Below are 19,018 nucleotides of genomic sequence, written 5' to 3'. Positions count from 1 at the left end.
TCTGACTTTTTTTGTGGTGTTTCACGCGCACGTTGTTCTGCTCAAAAAGTGAAGTCATGTCGGATAAACTCCGCAGAGCTTTCACCTTTTCCAGCAGAGAGGGAATGTACTTCACTAAGTAACTCGCTGCTCCCAAGAACCTTTGCACATCGTGTTTGGATGATGGTCGTGGAAACTTGGCTACACACTGAATGGGATTTTCATCCCTCCCAATTCCTCCACTTGTGATTGCATCTCACTGGAATTTTACTTCTTGAGCACCAAAGATACACTTCTCGTTCAGAGTGAAGCCTGCTTCGTGAACAGCCTTAAGCACTGCCCTCAAATGACTGCTGTACTTGGGCTTTGTTGCGTCTGAGATCAATATGTCATCTATGTACATTCTCACTTTAGGCATGCTATCCAGTGCTTTACTGAATTTCCTTTGAAATATTTATTATGCGGAGCTTAAGCCAGAGCCCCGTACGCTGTACTGAAAGTGCAGATTTGGGACGAGTGTTCGTCTAATGGTACGTAATGAAACCCACAATTGGTATCAAGTTTGCTGATGTAAGTGGCACCAGCCAAGTCTGCTTCAATATCTTCTCTTTTATGAAGCTCATAGCTCTCGCACTTGATGTTTTCGTTGGTATCTAGCACGATGCTTTCTTTGGTATCCCATTTCTGACGCCATGCTTCAAGGTACAGGACACTGACGCTGTGACTGGCGTGGGAAGGATCTTGTATTGTACTTGAATGCACTACATTTTTTTTTTATACCCGATAGATCTGGCCATGCGGCCAGACGACACAGCGTAATCTGCTACATATCGATACAGTGATCTTCCAAAGTCCAAACTTTTGTGTCAAAGAGCACAGGGTCGCAATGTAGGCTGCCAGTCTGGCAGTGGCGGGGTAAACAACCGTAATGTTGGAGGTGCCCCATCATCCCCTGATGTCCCTACAGCTGCGTATTTGGCCAGAAAGCATTACCACGCACTGGTCATTCACGATAAATAAGGCTTTGAGATAGTATTTAGTATTTCTGGAAAGTCAGCAGTGATAATGTAGCAATGTTCAAATTTTATTTCACAGCTTCATATCTCCTTCAGGGTTGTTAATATCATAATTTTCAGTTAATATATATATATATATATATATGTATGACTACAAAGATCCAAATTAATGGTCACGAATGAATATTCGTGACCATTAATCTGATGCTCTTTGGATGAGGTTTGTACTCTGATGTTTTAAATAGAGGTTTCAACTTGCATAAGCCACATTTGCAATTGTAACTCAGATTAGTTCTGTCTGTACCTTGTTTTATGCTAAGTTGGACATGTTGACATAATCATATACTGATTGCAATTCTTCATGTTAATACAAACACTCAGCAATATCAAGTTGGGTAGTGTTGTAGCTTTTAGGATTAATATCTCTTGAACTAGCTTCCTAATGATGTCTCTGACCCTTTCATAAAGCTGCTTGCTGTGATGATACAATCACTTGGCTCCAGACAACTCTTAAGACTGTATGTACCGTACCTAATGCGGTATGCATAGGCAGATGGTCCACTAATGACTCGATTATCAGTCTTATCGATGCTACACGACTGATTAGGGTGGACATTTACCCTACTTTTGTTTAGAGCTTAGTAGAAAGATGATTGACGCCAACCAGGTTAATTTCTGAAAAACACGACGTTTCAGGACCGGCTCGGTCCCTTCTTCACGGTGTGACTACGGACGAGGTGCAGCTTGGCTTAAGCAGACTTTCGATATTCAGGTGGTTTAGGGGATCAGAGCTTTAATTAATAAGGGATGAAGTTTCTATTCAAAATTTGTAGGCTTTGACACACTACCGCTTATACTACAACGTGGCAGTCTGTCCTTGGCAACCTCAGATGTGACACGGACGCTCTCTTTGACCCTAAATTCGGGCAAAATTGAGGGATCATTATTTGCAAACAGGATATCGTTTGGCATTAGAAGGAAGCCTGGTGGGTCTGGAGTGAATTCCGGGCGCTTGCACGTGGGGCAGTGCTTTGTTGTTCGGAACATCTCTTCTATGCTTTCCTTTGCTGGTGGTTTGGTGCTTTCTGTTTTTTTGGAGTTGATACTGCAAGCCAGGAAATCAACGTGGATGCAAGCCCATCTCTTCATGCCCAGCGGTTGGGAGCGCTGGCCAGTCGAGATTTTCCGGGCCGCGGAGGTGTTACATTTGGGCGCCCGCCCGTCTGTGTTGGCAGCGTCGTCAGCAATGCTCACCTGCTGGAAGCCAGCACTAAGCTTCTTCGGTATGGTTCCGAGCCACGCGGTAAGAATTGCTCCCACGTTCGAGAACCGAATACCGAGAGCGTCGCCTAGGTGTATTCCGGGAACCAAGTAGGTAGAGCGAAGGCCCGCGGAAAGTCGCCGCAGCGAGCGTCGAGCACCTGACAGCACCGAGTGCGACTACACCGGACAGACTCTTGGCGAAGCGGAGAGGCCGCCGCAGGGATCGAGCGGCAGCTAATCCCCTATGGTCGTGACTAAGGTGAGGGGACCAATGTGGCCTCATTCCCGGAATATGGCAGTGAGCTGGCGGTCGTCGTCTGCTAATCTTCGCAGGCATGGCGAATGAAGAAGCGCCTCCTTTTGGCTACTAGACCCGACCCTGCCTTCTTGTCCGAGCGTCAACTGACATCTAAAGAACAGGTGTTGGTGGTGTGTGGAATCTTTCGGCTGGCTACGGAATCATCCCCCTCCACTGTCGACGTGGACACAAGGGCATTCTCCTCTCTCCCTGGCTCGACACGTGACGAGGACATGTCCCTATGTATGTTGGTGCATGTTTGTGCGTGATAATACAAGATAGGCCACTCTCACCCTGGCGGAAACGTCCTCAACCTGGGGAATCTGGGGAGCAAGAACTGTATAAACCTGGACAGTGAGTGCAGTGAAGATGGTGCTCCTCTTCTGTGCTCCCCTGTAATGCAAAGTCGTGTTCCCTTTTGGGTGCCCCTATTGTGTACTCTATTTAGGAATCATGCTCTCTTTTAAGGCTCCTTAAGCCTCCTTTTAAGATCCTCTCTTCGGAGAGAAGTTCCTTTTGACCTCTACCTATGTAAATAATGTAAATAAACCCCCGAAGTTTTCCTCTTCCCATTATCCAACTCCTTTAACTCGTCGGCAGTCCTGTCCTGGTGGTGGTGGCGATCGGAGCAAGCATCGTTTCGTGACCCGTGGTCCCGTCGGGAATGACTCCGAACCCCCATCCAACACCGCCCACCTAACCTTCTGCGGCCCCCGCTATGCTTGTCTTCTCTTGGAATCCACTCCGTTACCTTTAAGGACCAGTTGTTATCTTTCCTTAGCATTACATGGCCTGCCCAAGGCCATTTCTTCCTCTTGATTTTGACTAGGCTGTTATTAACCCACATTTGTTTAATCACCCACTCTGCCCACTTTTGGCCGCTTAACGTTACACCTATCATTTTTCGTTCCATGGCTCGCTGCGTCGTCCTTAACATAAGCTGAACCCTTTTTGTGAGCATCCATGTTTCTGCCCCATAGGTGAGTACTGGTAAGATACAGCTGTTGTACACTTTTCTGCTGAGGGATGTTAGTAAATTGCCATTCATGACCTGAGAGAACCTGCCATATGTGCTCAACCCCATTCTTATCCTTCTAGTTATTTCCCTCTCATGTTCCGGATCAGCTGTCAACATCTGCCCTAAGTAGAGGTATTCTTCCACTGCTTCCAGCGCCTCGTTGCCAATTGTGAACTGCTGTTCTCTTGCTAGACTGTTGAACATTACTTTAGTTTTCTGCATGTTAATTCTCAGACCCACTGCACTGCTTTGTCTGTCTAACTCAATCATCATGATTTGCAGTTCATCTCCTGAGTGACTCAGCAAGGCAATGTCACCAGCGAATCACAGATTATTTAGATATCCTCCATTAACTCTTATCCCCAACTGTTCCCAATTCAGGCCTCGGAATACCTCCCGTAAACAGGCGGTCAGTAGCCTTGGCGAGATCGTGTCTTCTAATTGTGTGACGCCCTTCCTTATTGGAATTAAATTGCTGATTATGGCAGCTTTACAGTTACCATATATATCTTTCAGTACTTTGACATAAGGCTCACCTACACCCTTCTTCCGCAATGCCTGTATGAATGCCAAGGTTTCCACTGAGTCAAATGCTTTCTCGTAATCAATGAAGGCTATATATAGAGGTTGGCTATATTCTGTGCATTCCTCTATCACCTGATTGATTGTGTGAATATGATCTATTGTGGAATCTCCGTTATGAAAGCCTTTCTGATCATTTGGTCGATTAAAGTCAAACGTTATCCCGACTCTATTAGCAATTACCTTAGTAAATGCATTGTACACATGCAAAAAGGTATTTCATTGTAGCATAATGTGAATTTAGCTTTAACTGAAAGTGACTGAACTGTACAGTGCAATCTGCCTGAAAAGTTACTTCACTATAAATACAGGCTGCCTTAAATCGGAAATAGAACTAAACAAAGTGGCTGGAAATGAGAGGTGCAATCAACGGTCACTGAATATAGTTGGCATGCAAAGAGCCCCTGCTCTCTCACAATGATGTTTGAGAAACATGTTCACTCTATTTGCAACTTGTGTTTAATGAGCAGCACTGGCTCATTTTTCTCGTGCATTAAACCAAACTAGTTGCATGAGTTGGTCCAGATCCGAGGTGAACATGCTGGCGTAAATATTACTAGCACACATACACATGGACTTAGTTTTTGGGCATCGAAAACAGGGAAGAGGCAAGTGCTGCCATGCCTGAGATAGCTATGCTTTCCAACCTTTTTCTCTTGTTAGTCGGCCTTAGGGCATTTATAAAAGATTTTGTTTAATTTCAAAGCCAGTCCATTACTGTAAAGTGAGTTGTATGAGAGTCCCTGTTGACTTCATCTCTTCATCTAATTTCCACCAAGATTAGAACCATTCTACATTTGCTGATTTCCACTGCTGCCCAGTTATGTTTGCCATCTATTTTAAGTCTGTCTTCGGCAGCATGGGCTTTACTTGCACAGTCTGTTGCACAGTTACTTGCACAGTCTGTTAATCTCAACTGTGGGCTGTGCTTTGATGAAGGCGAAATGCACATGAATTCTGTGGGCTGGGAAATAAATGTCCATTGAAGATCTCCAGATAGTCAAAACTTTTCTGGAGTCCTCCACTTTGGCACTTCTCTCTGCCCGTGTGTCAGTCTGGGAGGCTAAAGCTAACATGCCAGTATCAAGCAACTGCTTGGGCTTCGGAGAGCAATGCCGTGCCCTTTCATACAACTTTTCAAATCCTTTTTTACTGGTTTGGCGGATTGCTAGTGGCTGCTTTGATATTTTGTCTGCCCATTTCGTTTCCAGTTTCCTTGACGTACCTTCTTGATAATTTCAGCACTCTCACTTTGACACCTGAGTGGCATATATTCTCTTATTATTTATTAGTCCCATAGTACTTACTTATAGTGTGTTCATAGCTGGAGCACAGATGCAAGTGCTGATGAGCATGCTGCGCTGTCAAAAATTAAAGATAAAAAATTTTTGTATTGTATTGTAACTCTTTGAAGAGCATAAAGTGAGTTTTTGATGTGTAATTACTTTTTCTGTTTAAGTCTATTGCTAGTTGCTTGAGATATTTTGAGCAGCTGCTTTCAGATGGATGTTAATTGTAATGAGTCTTTCCTTTCACTTCAAAGTCAGTTGTTTGCCTGTTGATATGTTGCAATAAAAGATATTGCATACCTCTAAGCAGAATTTGTTCATCTCTCATTCAAATGTGATCGTGGCAGCTGGGATTTCTAACAATGCACAAAATAATTGGAGGAGCGGGAGGGAGTCCTCAGTCCGCTAGCCATTGTTTCAAGAGCGCTTCTCTTTGTGAAAAGTCTTTTCAGATGTTGGATAACAAACTGAGGCTGTCCTCTTGGTTCTTGTCAAGTTTTTCTTTGTGTTTAATTGTTGCGCAAGTTGGATTATATCATCAAGGAGGTGCAGTAGAAGCTTAAGGCAATTCATATACACAATTTCATTAATTTGAGGACATGACCGCTGCCTTGGAAATCTACAATTAAGGCAAAGTAATGTGCACCCTTGTCCAGCCATGGTTATGTTTCTCAAAATACAATTCTACACTATCCTACCTGTGAAAGAAAAGTAATTTTCGCAAGAAACAGGTCCTAAAATGTTCAAACACTACTGGTGCTCATAAAAATACATTTTGTTTCTCTTGGAGAAGACAGCTAGTTACTAACAGGTCCTGACCTCACAGTTGCTTCATGTCCACTGGTGAGGAGAATAGAGAGAGGGAGTTTGTGCAATATTCATAGAAGCACCAAAATAGCTATTGCATATGCGTGCACTACACACGTCTGGCAGTATAAGGGAATTTATAATTGACTGCATTATAAGTACCTGCAAATTCAAACATTAGTTTAGCACCTAAAATATCTTTGTCTTGCTGGAAATCATAGTTCAGCAAATTGAAATATGCATTCATCCATTGGCCAACTCAAGGCAGGTTGCAGTTCGTGATACTGGCAGAAGGCATTCTCCATCTCGAAATTGCTTTTTCGAGCTGTTTCCTGTTTCAGTTGAAAAGCTTACAGCTGGACCAGTGAACTGTCCAGCTGGAAACTGCATTTTCTAGCTATTTTTCACTCCAGCTGGAAAGCTTGCAGCTGGAGCAGAGGTGAGTCCAGCTGGATATGTCTTTTTACAGCTCTCTCCTAATACAACTGGAAGGCTTCTAGCTGGAACATTCAACAGCACAGCTGGAAAAAAGGACATTCCAGCTGGACATTGCTTGTTCCAGCTAAGGCTGGCCTCATTGCTTTTTACATTATGGCAACCGATTGTATATGCTAAGGCATTTTATAACATGTGTAAATTCAGCCTGTACTTAATCCCTGTTCTTACCATCCGTCATTGAAATCTAAATTTTCTTTTGCTCAGCATAGTTATCAGGAAGCCTTGACCTTTTCTTGTCAACATGCATTTCATATTTACATTGACGGGTCATTCACTCATCACTGTGCTGGTGCTTTGCTGTTCTTAGCTCCACAAAAAATATTTTATACGTTGATCGCATATCCATAGGACAATCCTCTAGAGCCTATGCCGTGGAGCTTGTATAATTCCATTCTACTCTTGTGTTTGCTATTCATAACCCTCCTTAATTCTATGCCCATTTTAATTTCTACGCTGATTCTCTATCTCTGCTTTCTGCACTGTCTTCAGTTACTTCATTTACCCCCAACAATAATTTCAATTTGGAAAGATCTCTATTGTTTTCTTCTCTTGTCCATTTCTTTTATGTGATATCTGTGGCAACCCCAGAATTTCTGCAAATGAGGTAGCCGACCTGGCTGCTGGTAATGATGGGCAATATAGCGATTCACACACTTCTGTTCTTTCACACAGTTGCGTGCGTTCCCCTTTACACCATTATTCACTTCTTCTATGGCAAACTCATTGGCAACAGAATAATGGTGGAATAGAATTATTTAACTGAACCCCTGATACGCTCAATATTCCTTCCATCCGTTTAACTATGAATCCTCTAATTACTTTACTCACAGGGCATGGCAGATTTTGTTTCTACTTTCAAAAATTTGGGCTATCTCATATGTGGTGTGTTGAGTGAAGGTGTCAATCATTATTTACTTTCAGAATTGTACCCTTACTAATCCCTTTGTTTCACGTTTGAAGTCTCTCTGCTCATCTGACATTACACCATCTACTTACCCCTCTCTTCTGAATAACCTTGCTGCTGGTGCTGTTCTGATTCAAATAATTCACCTCATAAGCAGCTCAACACTGTGTTTGCACCAACTGTGCCTGTGTTTCCAGCTGTAAAATGCCAACTCCAGCTGAATTTTGGGAAACCAGCTGCAAATCAAACCGGAAAATTCAAATTCAAGCTGGAATGCCTGCTTCCATTTTCATCTGGGATGAGAAGGCTTACTTGTGGAATTACGCAAGGGGCTCCGTAAGCAAAGGGGGATGGTGTGTCACTGACAGTGCAGGCAGCAGCGTGAACATCCCACCTGTTGCATGCTGCATTGCAGACTGTGCTCCTCTGACATGCATAGCTGAAGGCATGCCAATGATAGGAGGGCCCTTGTTGCTAGACTAAAAAATAGCCTAGAGCCATACTTATGGTTTCTGAGCTTTGCTACTATAGCCTGCGGCGACACCGCTTTTAGACCCTGACTCGCTTGTCACTGATAAAGTTTGTTTCATGGCCGGATACAACTTAAGTTTGCAGTGAAGCTCTGCCCACATTCAAGACCAATGCACAGAATTGTTACACGACAAAAAGTAGTTCGTAGTTGACAGTTTTCTCGTTATCTGAACAAGAAACTGATCACCAGATAAAAATAAGCTCTAGAATCTTGATACCAGGCTCATTTAAAAAGTTAAAGATTAAAAAGCGGATTTCGTTTACTGTTAATAGTTTTGGCCAGCGGAGTAATACAAAGTGCCGTTGATCATGGCCCAGTGTCTGCAACTGCTGTTTTTAAGGTGATAACCTTTAATGCCTCATACTTGCGTCCGTCCGCTACATATTAGGTCACGTGACCTTGCTATGTCACGTGATCTCTGTCATGCTCGAACCAGCTGCTGTTCTCCTCTGTCATAAAATTAAGTGTGGAGTACTACTCACCAAGATCTCCGTACTCAGGAGGCTGCCCTTCAACCTGCCTTGGATGTTACCTCTAATTACGCATTGTTCATCGGACTTCAGCTATCTGTGCATAAAACAACATACACGTTGGTTGCGAACCGCTGGGGATGCCTTAACTTGCTGCAAGTCCAATCCGCCTTTGTCTATCAGGCACCCCACTACAGGAAAGTCCGAGTGTAAAAGTCCTTGGCTTAATATAGAATCAGTGACTGCATGGCTTTCGAAATTGCAAAAAGGCAAGCTATTCAGACTTTGGGTTTGATTAGAAGAATTGCTCCTAAAACGGGTTGCGCAGGCTCGTTCGTTGCACGGCAATTGGTGAGGGCAGTTCTGCAGCCACGTATTGTTTATCAAGCCCAGTTTCATCATCTAACAAGAGCCCAATGCTTGGGATCACCTTGAAGCCGTGAACCGAGAGGCTATGAGGACTATTACGTGCCTCACACGCATTACACCAGTCATAACATAACAAGAGAATGCGCAGCTCAATACCATTGACGAGCTGGTGCAGCAGCGCCGTGATGCGCGCAGCCTTAAGGCCAGTCTATTGCACTCCATGGCACGCATGCACTGAGGACTTAATTATGCAACATCACACTCCATTCTTCAGCCGCCAATGCCAATTCTTCCCCCACTGGAAGTTTGCACAGCTCAGTGACAACAAGGCAGCAGATAATCGCTGCCCAACATCTTCTAATTCGGCATCGTTGCTTCACCAGAAATTTGAGGAACAAGATGCTAGCCTGCGTGAAGAATCCATTGTTGCCTGCGTAGACGCAAGCATACAAGCCTGCACAGCAACAACAGCAATATACTGCCCATGCAGACCTGCCCTAAATCAAACCTCTAGGTTTCAGCTTACGGAACCCTCTTCGTCCTTTTGTACTGAGCTTGTTGCAGTTCAAGAAGCACTCTGCTCCGTGGCCGCCATAACTATGCTCCCTGCGGCCCGCGTTGTCATCCGCACTGATGCCCTTCAAGTTGTCCAGTTCCTGCGACGTGTTAGCCGCTGTCCAACGATTAGTCGGGACATCCACCGGCTCGCGTTACGCATCCTGCAGGCAGTACGTATTGAGTGGGTCCCACAGACCTAGATCTGCTGACCTCCAGCCACGCAGGCAGACTTAGCGACCCGCCTTGCGAATCCAGGCTCATAACTGCCTCAGCTCCTTCATTTGAACAACTTTACTCTCCTTTCATCAAGAAAGGAACCGCACACGGCAACCCTCCCCCACGGTCTTACCTGTGCAGAGGAGGTTGCGCTTAGGAGGATACGGGTCGGGGTTGCCCTCACACCTGCCGTCACTTGGAAATGGCCTCAGTACCGAGATACGTTTCCTCGGCCAGGGTGTGCAATATGAAAGACGAGGACATTGAAGCCGACATTCATCACTTGCTGTGAGACTGCCCAGCTCTCAAGTTCGTGGATTTCAATTTTCACTTATTGAGCGTGATCACGTACATTACAGGTTGCATACTGTTATATGTTTCTTAATTAAGAAGTATACATTGCTATGCACGTTGCTTTGTTTGTTTGTTTTTTGCATGGTGCTGAATTAGTCTGACTGTTTTCTTGGGTTGCAATGTCCATACATCGTTGATTCATTTCTGAATTTTTTTTTAATAAACAGGTGTGCAATATTTGATGCGATATATTCGAAGGAATTTTTTCTTGATGTTCATGTTCGATCGGTAGTTAAAAATTTTGCTCTTTACACACCCCAATAATATATGTCTATATGTCACAAAGACCCACTGCAAGTACATTTCTTTTGTATTTGATAACCCAATGACACTGCATAAGGGAGCCGGAAGTAATAGCTTCTTCTGTTCAATTTTAAAAACTTGCAGTTGAAAGCACTGAAGAATATTACAAACACAAGTAGTGTGTTTTCTAGACATTTCTTCAAGCTCCTGGGTCATACTACAAAAGGTTCTTATCCTGAATGAAGCAATACATACTAGTGGATGGCAATGCGTTTGGTTAGATGAGGAGGTTAGGTAGTTTGCCGGGATGATGTGGCTCATGCTACAAACCACAAGGTTGACTGGAGGTCAGCGGGAGAGGCCTTCGTTGTGCTGTGGATGTAGTTAGAGTCATGAAAAGGAAGCAAAAATGTTCATCATTCTTTATACTAGTCACCATGCTTCCATGAAGTCACAGTGAAGCCGCCACATTATTGTTCACCTTACGCAATGCAACAGAGTGGCCCTAAACACTGCTATTTTATTTGGAGACCTTTGACCATACATGATGCGCAGGCTAAGAGCACACCTTCTGATGCACTTAATTTATCATTTGAGTCTTTCCTCCGTGTCCAAAAAACAAAAAACGGCAAAATAATAACATCCCCAAATGGACAGTTAGAACAGCTGGAGTAAATGGACAATAAAGCAGCCAGTCTGCATCCGCTTGGGCTCCAGGAACCACTTCATGCTGGTTTAATTGTCAGTCTACGTACATCCTCCTAACGCATGGCTAAGTCATTGAGCCTCCTGATGTGGAAGGCTCTACTTAAAGGACACGAAAACTATAAGCATGGGCGTGGTGCATAAATCTAAGCAACAATGAATGAGAAAAGCTGAACATTGAGAATTGGGCTATGAATGCAGCCTAATAGTAATATGCTGCTGTCAGCTTGTGCCTGCAAAACGATCATAAAAGAACAAAGGATAAAAAGAAGGAACTCAATATGCTTCCCACCATCAAGCCAACAATGTGTGTTTCAAGAAGAGCATCCCATCCCGTGAACGTTGCTTTCAAAACTGTAATGGCATCAAACAGAGAAAAGGCAGTTAGGAGGGCTTCATGGGGAAACTCCCAGTTCATCTTCAACAGATGTGAGAAAGACTAGATGCTGCAGCAGAAAAAATTGCAGCAGTCTGCTAGATTTTATTTTCTGGCAAGCTAACAAAGATGACCGCATGAGTTTAGTAGACCGTTTACTGCTGGTAATTGTGTTCCCCACTGTGCCGTGCTATCTTCTTAACGTATCCTAGTTTAAATTAAAAAGAGAACGAGAACTGCAGGGCAGCAGCGAGTTTCCATTGTAAAACAATGATCGTTGCGATGAAAAACGCTAATTGGAATGTGTCTTTGATGAATAAGTGTAATGCATCAGAGCCAAGGTAACTTGTATGTAATAACAAATTCCTATTTATCACATATATAACTGATGTCAGCATCCACAGAGACTTCTGTATTTAATTATATGAGGGATTGAAAAGTTCCTGCATGCAAGCTACTGATCTAATAATATGCAAACATCTCCCACTAGGCAGAAATTACTGTGGTCTATGTTCTTTGAGATATTATTAAACACAAGTAACTGTCTGTATTTTCTGAAATTAATAAGAAACTGCTGTTCACTGTGAGTACAGTTTTTGAAGATGAGAGCCAATTGCAAGCATCTGATCCGACAGGCTGCTTCACCTGCTGGTGAGGAAGCGACCGAAAGTGTGGCTTAAGGAGTTGTTCATCTGTTTTGAAGGTTACTGCCGCATTTTAACATGTTTTACTTAGTGGAGGGGTGGCTTTCTCTTTGGCTTTAATATTAGCAAGAAAACGAAATGGCATCTCTGAGAATCTGCACAACTCGCCCACCTGCCAAGCCAAGCCATCGGTTGCTTCTCCAACTGTACTGGATGCTCACACAGCCTTTCTGGAAACTGTATGTGAAAATGACATGTACCTCACATTAACACATTTTCAGAAGAAATAAACAACGGTCAAACATGTATTACAGGAATATTTCATCATCATCATCAGCCTGACTACTCCCATGGCAGGAAAAAGGCCTCTCCCATACCTGAGACTCTAATTAACCCTATCCTGTGCCAGCTGTCACCACGCTATCTCTGCAAACTTCTTAATCCCATCATACACCTGACTTTTTGCTGCCCCTGCTATGCTTCCCTTCACTTGGAGTCCAGTCTGTTACCCTTAAAGGCCATTGGTTATCTTGCCTTTCCATTACATGTCTTGCCCAGTCTTATTCCTTCCTCTTGATTTCGACTAGGAAGAAGGGCAGCAATGGCATAGAGGCAGAGCATCGGCCTCACATGCAAGAGGACCAAGGTTCGAATCGCAGTGTCATGAAATTCTCGACCGTGTTTAAAAAATTACAGAATAAACTCTACATGTCGATAGAATTGCATAACCAGGTCTTGTGTGTGGCCTGCATGATCTCAGTGACTAGAACCGAGAGTGCTCTTACTCACCAGAACAGAATAGTCACCCTGGTGCTATACTTGACCACAACCTAGCTCCTATATTGAAAACTTACTTGTCGCAAGAATATTTAGGAAGCAAAAATTATGAGGAATACTCTGCATTTTATGCCCCTACTTCAAAATTAGCAAGCTACATTGGAAGTGTATTGGCACTAAACAATGAAAAAGGGCCACAAATCGGCTTGCAAATAGAAAACTGGCGGGTCCCCGGTGGCACTGGGGTCGATCCCCAGCACCTCCCGAATGCGAGGCATAGGCTCTACCATAAGGCCTTTCCGAGCGACGTTGGAATCAGTGGCAGTGAGCAAGGTTATCCATGTGCTGCACAAGCTCAGCACAAATAAATCAAGAGTGAATGTTTTCTGCAAATGCTACTCTACAAATTAAGCTCTATACTCTGTGAGCTTTCAACCACCATCGTTGAAATATTTAGCCTATGCAGCTGTTGTACGGCGCAAACAAGTGTGCATGCACTCTGTGAGACTCTAGTCGAAATAATATTTCCAATACACTAAAGCAACACAAAACTGTTCCGCTATAGTTAATCTTCTCTGCTTATTCTTATCATGAAGTGTCCCCGAATTAAAACGCAATGCTCATCTCACAAATATAACTAACAGGTCACACTGAAATACTATGTCCGTACTACAAATGCTATTATTATGTTCTGGATGAGTATGTTATCATCACTGTCTACAGCACCTTCAGCCGCATGATCCATAAAAAGACCGCTTATATATATATATATATATATATATATATATATATATATATATATATATATATATATATATATATATATATATATATATATATATATACATACATACATACATATATATATATATATATATATATATATATATATATATATATATATATATATATATATACATATATATATATATATATATATATATATATATATATATATATATATATATATATATACAGTAGTATAAGACGTCAACTGGCCTTCAACCAAGAGGTCCTTCAGAAACCAGGAATCCGGTAAGGGCACGACACAGGAGCGTCTAGCGTTCGGCACGTCGTCAGCTTCTTCAACAACACCCACATTGTGTCGTCGTCTTCTTTTGTCACCGGCCGCTGGCACTTCCCAAGCCTCATTTCTGTCCAATAACAACCCCCTGGGCGAAAAGCCGCCATCCTGGCGACTGGGAGGATACGGACGGGCAAATTATGAAGAGGCGAGGATGAGAGGATCGTAGTAGAATTTAAGGCGATCGACGTGGACAATTTCACGGCCATGGTGACGGTGATCCGAGGACGGTTGGTGGGGCTCGATGAGGTAACTTAAAGGAGAGGTTTGCTGGATGATATGATAAGGCCCTTGATACTGGCTTACAAGCTTCGAGGAGAGGCTGGGACTGGAAGACGGGACCCATAGCCAATCCAAGGAGTCAGTAGGGTAAGGCGGAACAAGAGCAGATGGGTCACGGATGCTTTGTGGTGCTGCTGGGCTTCAGACGTGAAGGAACGGGCAAGTTGACGACATTCATCCCCAAAAGCAAGAACACGAGAGCTATCCTCGGATTAGACTTAAACAAGGCCTTTGACAACGTGTCACATGAGACCATCCTCACTAACCTATCGAGGCTAAATCCAGGATTCAGAACCTTGAATTACATAGGATCATTTCTGGACCAAAGGACGACAGAGATATCGCTCGGTGGGGTCATCTCAAATCCTATACGCATGGGCTGTCGGGGGACCCGGCAGGGTTCGGTACTCTCGCCGTTCTTATTTAACCTGGCCCTCATAGAACTACCGAAACACCTCGAGGCCATCCCTGATCTCAGACACACTATCTATGCCGACGATATTACCCTCTGGATTAGGAAGGAAAATGATGGGGAGATAGAAGAGACCCTACAAAGGGCCGTCGATACCATAGAAGCCTACGTTAAAGCGGTAGGACTTGAATGTTCTCATCCCAAATCGGAGCTCCTAATTAAAAGAGACATTCCTAGAGGACAGAAATCCAGCCTCCCGCCAGCCAACATAAGCATACAAGTGCAAGGAAAAGTAATTCGACAAGTGCGTTCCATCCGAATCCTTGGAATGATAATCGAAGAGAACCGCCAAAATAGCGAAATAATCAAAAATCAACGCCTCAGTTCACCAAACCATAGACAATATATGAAAAAAATACGTTTAAAAATCCTTCAAGTGAGAAATGAGATAAAACAGATGCCTTTGATCTATAGCAGAAGGAGAGAGAGCGAAGAAAAAAACTGAAATGCAGAATTTAGGTCATATGAATAATTGGGCATCAAAAAGAAATAGAAGTAGAAATAATTTACTTATTAAGTTTTCATGTTGAAATCTCTTGGTGTTTGTTGTTATTAAAGTTACTCAAGTAAGAAAACTGTGTAAAACATATATTGAACCCCGTTAAATGTGAAGCATGGAGGAATGCACCTGTGATCACTGTAAAAATGATGCAGAGGTAACAATAATTAAGTGCCAAAGCCGCTCAAGATTGAAATGCCCAATTTAAGAAATCTTTCATAGATCAATAACATGTTCAGAACAGTGCTTGCAAAGTTCCAGTTCAGATATTAATTGAGCAAAATAAAATAAAAGGCACTGCACTTGTTTCAACGTATGTACACTTGTTGAAAAGGCATGTGCACTTGTTGAAAAGGCATGGATTCACTCTGAAGTGGCCTTGGTGTCGAGGTTTTTTTCCTTGGCCTGGGTGTCCAATTTCTAAACGCGAGGACATTGAAGCTGACATTCACCATTTGCTGTGTTGGGACTGCACAGCTTGCAATTTAGCCTATAAGGATCAGGCACCTGCAGGTATAGTGGGTCTTTAACTGAGCAACCTTGCTTCATATATAGCCTGGACGCAGGAACCATATACCATCGTTCATTACTGGACTTTATGAAATCGGCTAGCCTTTGTTCATTATTTTAACCATTACGGCATCCTCCATTACACCTAGCCCAAATTCATGCCCTGAGGCATCATATCGTATTTTATGCTCATGTGCAAAAAAAAAAAAACACTTTCCAGTGTCTTCTGGTATTTTCACCCGTGTAAATTTGCTCATTGCAGAAAGTGCACTTGTGGACATGCATGTCTTGTGTTTTTAGATTTTTAAAAGAAATGCTAACAAACTGAGATTTTAAGCACCTCAGAGGTTTCTTTAAGGTAAACAATTTATATCATTTGATTGGGGCGGGATAGTCGTCGCTTATACGTACGTTATAAAAGTCAACGCAAGACAACACGTGTGCTATCTTGTCAGCGATGTTGTGGTTGGACATATCTGCGGCTTGCATGTTACCGGTGAAGGTTTACAAAACCGAATCTTTCCTGACAGTGAGGCGTCATTTGTCCACGCGCGCACTAAGACGGAGCGCGTCCTCACTAGCGCACGCTGCAAAAGTGACGTTCACCGGGCCGCACGCACTTACCCTTGCTCTGTAGGCAGCCAAATTTAATTAGACTGCGCCCAGGATAATTTTTTTACGGAAGTTTCTGTACGGAAATTTCTATATGTTGATGAAAAGGGTACAGAGCTCGCACCTATAGGGTACAACTAACGCCTTTTCACAAGAACGAATGCGCCGAAATCCATAACAATTGCCGAAGCAGAACGTTAGCGCGCCTACAACCGCAACGAAGCGTACGCTCCAAACGATCTCCTTGCATATCGTTACCTATTCGGGTATTCTGGAATGAAGTCCGGACAAGGAGCCATATTTTAAAACTCTGCGCATGATCAGGTCCTTGTTGCAAAGGCCCTGGCCATGCAAAGAGTTCACGATACGCGTGACATGCGTTGCGCTTGGTAGCAGCGAGCTGGACGTGTTCTAGTACTGTGCATTCAGCAAATAAAAAATTGGGTGCTATGCATCGGCGGAATGTAGGTTCAAGAGAGTGGAGAAGTATCTCCACGCACGATTTCTATTCAAGCAGCACGCAGTGGCAACGAGTAAATAATCGCACGTACAAGCTCAGCCAGCTATAAATTTCGGATATAACATTGAATTATTGTGCTCCATCGAGTGCGATATCGAAACCAACCGCATCAAAATTCGGTTTTGGTTTCGATCGCGCTGTAAGGTCGCAACTGACAGTCATTTTTCAAATAAAAATACAATGTGCACAGTTGACACTTTGCTGCGTCATTAATACTTAATTGAGGCTGTCTACATGGTTCTTATGATGTTTATATTTAAACGTGTCCACGCCTACCATGCAGGCAGGATGCAAGCTGCATTGCGGGCGGCATCAACAATCGCACAAGTTTCGTGCTTTGCCTGTTGTTGCAGTTCTTCAATTTGTTGTTTACATATTCGGTTTTCGTGTCTTGTGGGTCTGTTTGAAGAAGTTTTGCAGAAGTAAATCTGGCTGCCTACAGATCAAGGGTAAGTGCGTGCGACCCGGTGAACGTCACTTTTGCAGCGTGCGCTAGTGAGGACGGGCTCCGTCTTAGTGCGCGCTTGGACAAATGACGCCTCACTGTCAGGAAAGATTCCGTTTTGTAAACGCCTTCACCGTTAACATGCAAGCCGCAGAAATGTCCAACCACAATAGCATACGAATTTGCTCTGTTGAAGCCGGCCGGAGCTATCTCTTTAAACCTGTTATACTTCACACTTGCTTCGGTGGGCAAGTGGACACAACGGGGACCTTGCGCTGAAGTTTGCGTGCCGATTGGAGCGCCATAACACACTGCCTAGCGGGAAGAGCAAGTGGTCTCCTCGATTTGGCTGGACTTTCTGCACTAGTTCACAAAACTGCCGTGTCAGTGTAGTGCCAGCTTTTGCGGCGCGAGTGTAGCCTGACACAAGTGCTGTCGGTGCAGCGGCCAAATCGTGTGCAAAAGTGCAGAAACTTTCGTCTGCTGCGGCCATGTGTTGGTGTTTGTCGCGTGTTTTCACATATGCGCGAGATTGTGCTAGCTACATTGAACGCTGTGCAAATCTGCTCGAAGTGGCACATCTCGTGGAGCGGCTATAAAATTTGTTAATTCCAAAAGTGGTGAAGAATTTGACACCGTTCTTTCCGTTGCGTTGTACAAAGTGGCGCAGGCCGATCGACCGTCACTGATTCAACGGGTACTTTGAAGAGGCAACAATGAATTTGAGAGGTTATTCAGATTACCGCTCGAGACGATCTTTTACAGTCCATAAGCGTGATTCAGGCTGCTTCCGTTCTATCGAAAAGTGATTGCGGTTGTCCGCCAAGAGTGGCCTGATCTATATTTGAACTCAACTCAATCGTGTTCACTTTCGGTGGACGGCGACGTGACTGTCAGAGGCTAAGTGGCAGGCGAAGGTGTGGGCTGACAGCAACCTCAAGCCCAGTCGCTGCCTTAAGCGGAGGTACTGATGTCGCAGCACATCACAAACGTTGCAATTGCCCACTTAGTATGAAACATCTCACAATCTGCATCTTACGCTTACGCGAGTACACAGACACGCGCACGCATACCCACACGTACGCGCACTGTCATTTCAGCTATTTGGTGAGGGCCCGGCGCGGATGCCGCATCTGTCACGGGTACACGGCCGTCTCAACCATGGTCTCAACGCCGCTCACTAAAACAGGTATAGCCACCGTAGCATGGCCGCTGAGCCGTCTGCTACGGAGCGCGCCAAGCACCTTGCATTACTTTCACGAGTAGAGAACTCGCCAGGAGGCCAGTGCAGCAGTGCAGAAGAACTCCTGCAGCACGAAGCCAAATTGAGTGCCGAAGTGTTGGTGGCACTAGCTGCACTGTCAAATCGAGTGCGAGAGTGCCGCACTTCCTGAACTGGTGCACAAAGGGCTGCCGAATCGAGGAGACCTAAGATGTTTTGGGTCGTACTCTTAGTAATTTTCCGTGCCGCCTTCAGGTGCTTATTGGCGTGAGCCTCCGCACTCTGTCGAAGGCCACATGCCGTGCGTCGGTTATCTGGGCTATGCCGAGAGAAGCTAGGCAATGAATGCTGTCAGCAAAACGCGGGTATCTGATCACGCAGAATGTGTTCTCGCATTTGCAGTTGCCCAAGCGGCTGACAAAAGCAGTTTTGAGTCACCGAATGGAACAATTGCAGTGCCACCTTGCCAGCGCA

The 19,018-nt window shown here is 44.1% G+C and overlaps 1 protein-coding gene across 5 annotated transcripts in view; it reads left to right on the top strand.

The window, feature by feature from the left end:
• Positions 1–17,174: 17,174 nt before the first annotated feature.
• LOC144103913 (uncharacterized) overlaps positions 17,175–19,018 on the top strand; it is a 35,036-nt gene continuing 33,192 nt past the window's right edge. For 3 of the 5 annotated variants that reach the window (XM_077636638.1, XM_077636636.1, XM_077636637.1), the window contains exon 1: positions 17,185–17,326. Coding sequence is in view for 1 of the 5 variants with exons in the window: in XM_077636634.1 (XP_077492760.1) it covers positions 18,484–18,511 (28 nt within the window). In the remaining 4 variants the exon portion in view is untranslated. Of the gene's footprint in view, positions 17,327–18,422; positions 18,512–19,018 lie in introns of all 5 variants that reach the window. The other 2 variants (XM_077636635.1, XM_077636634.1) reach the window with 1 other exon arrangement.

The sequence above is a fragment of the Amblyomma americanum genome, chromosome 9, assembly GCF_052857255.1.
Source record: "Amblyomma americanum isolate KBUSLIRL-KWMA chromosome 9, ASM5285725v1, whole genome shotgun sequence".
In the NCBI taxonomy this organism is placed as follows: Eukaryota; Metazoa; Arthropoda; class Arachnida; order Ixodida; family Ixodidae; genus Amblyomma; species Amblyomma americanum.
The sequence above is the reverse complement of the archived record's forward strand: the minus strand, read 5'-3'. Positions and strand labels throughout refer to the sequence as shown.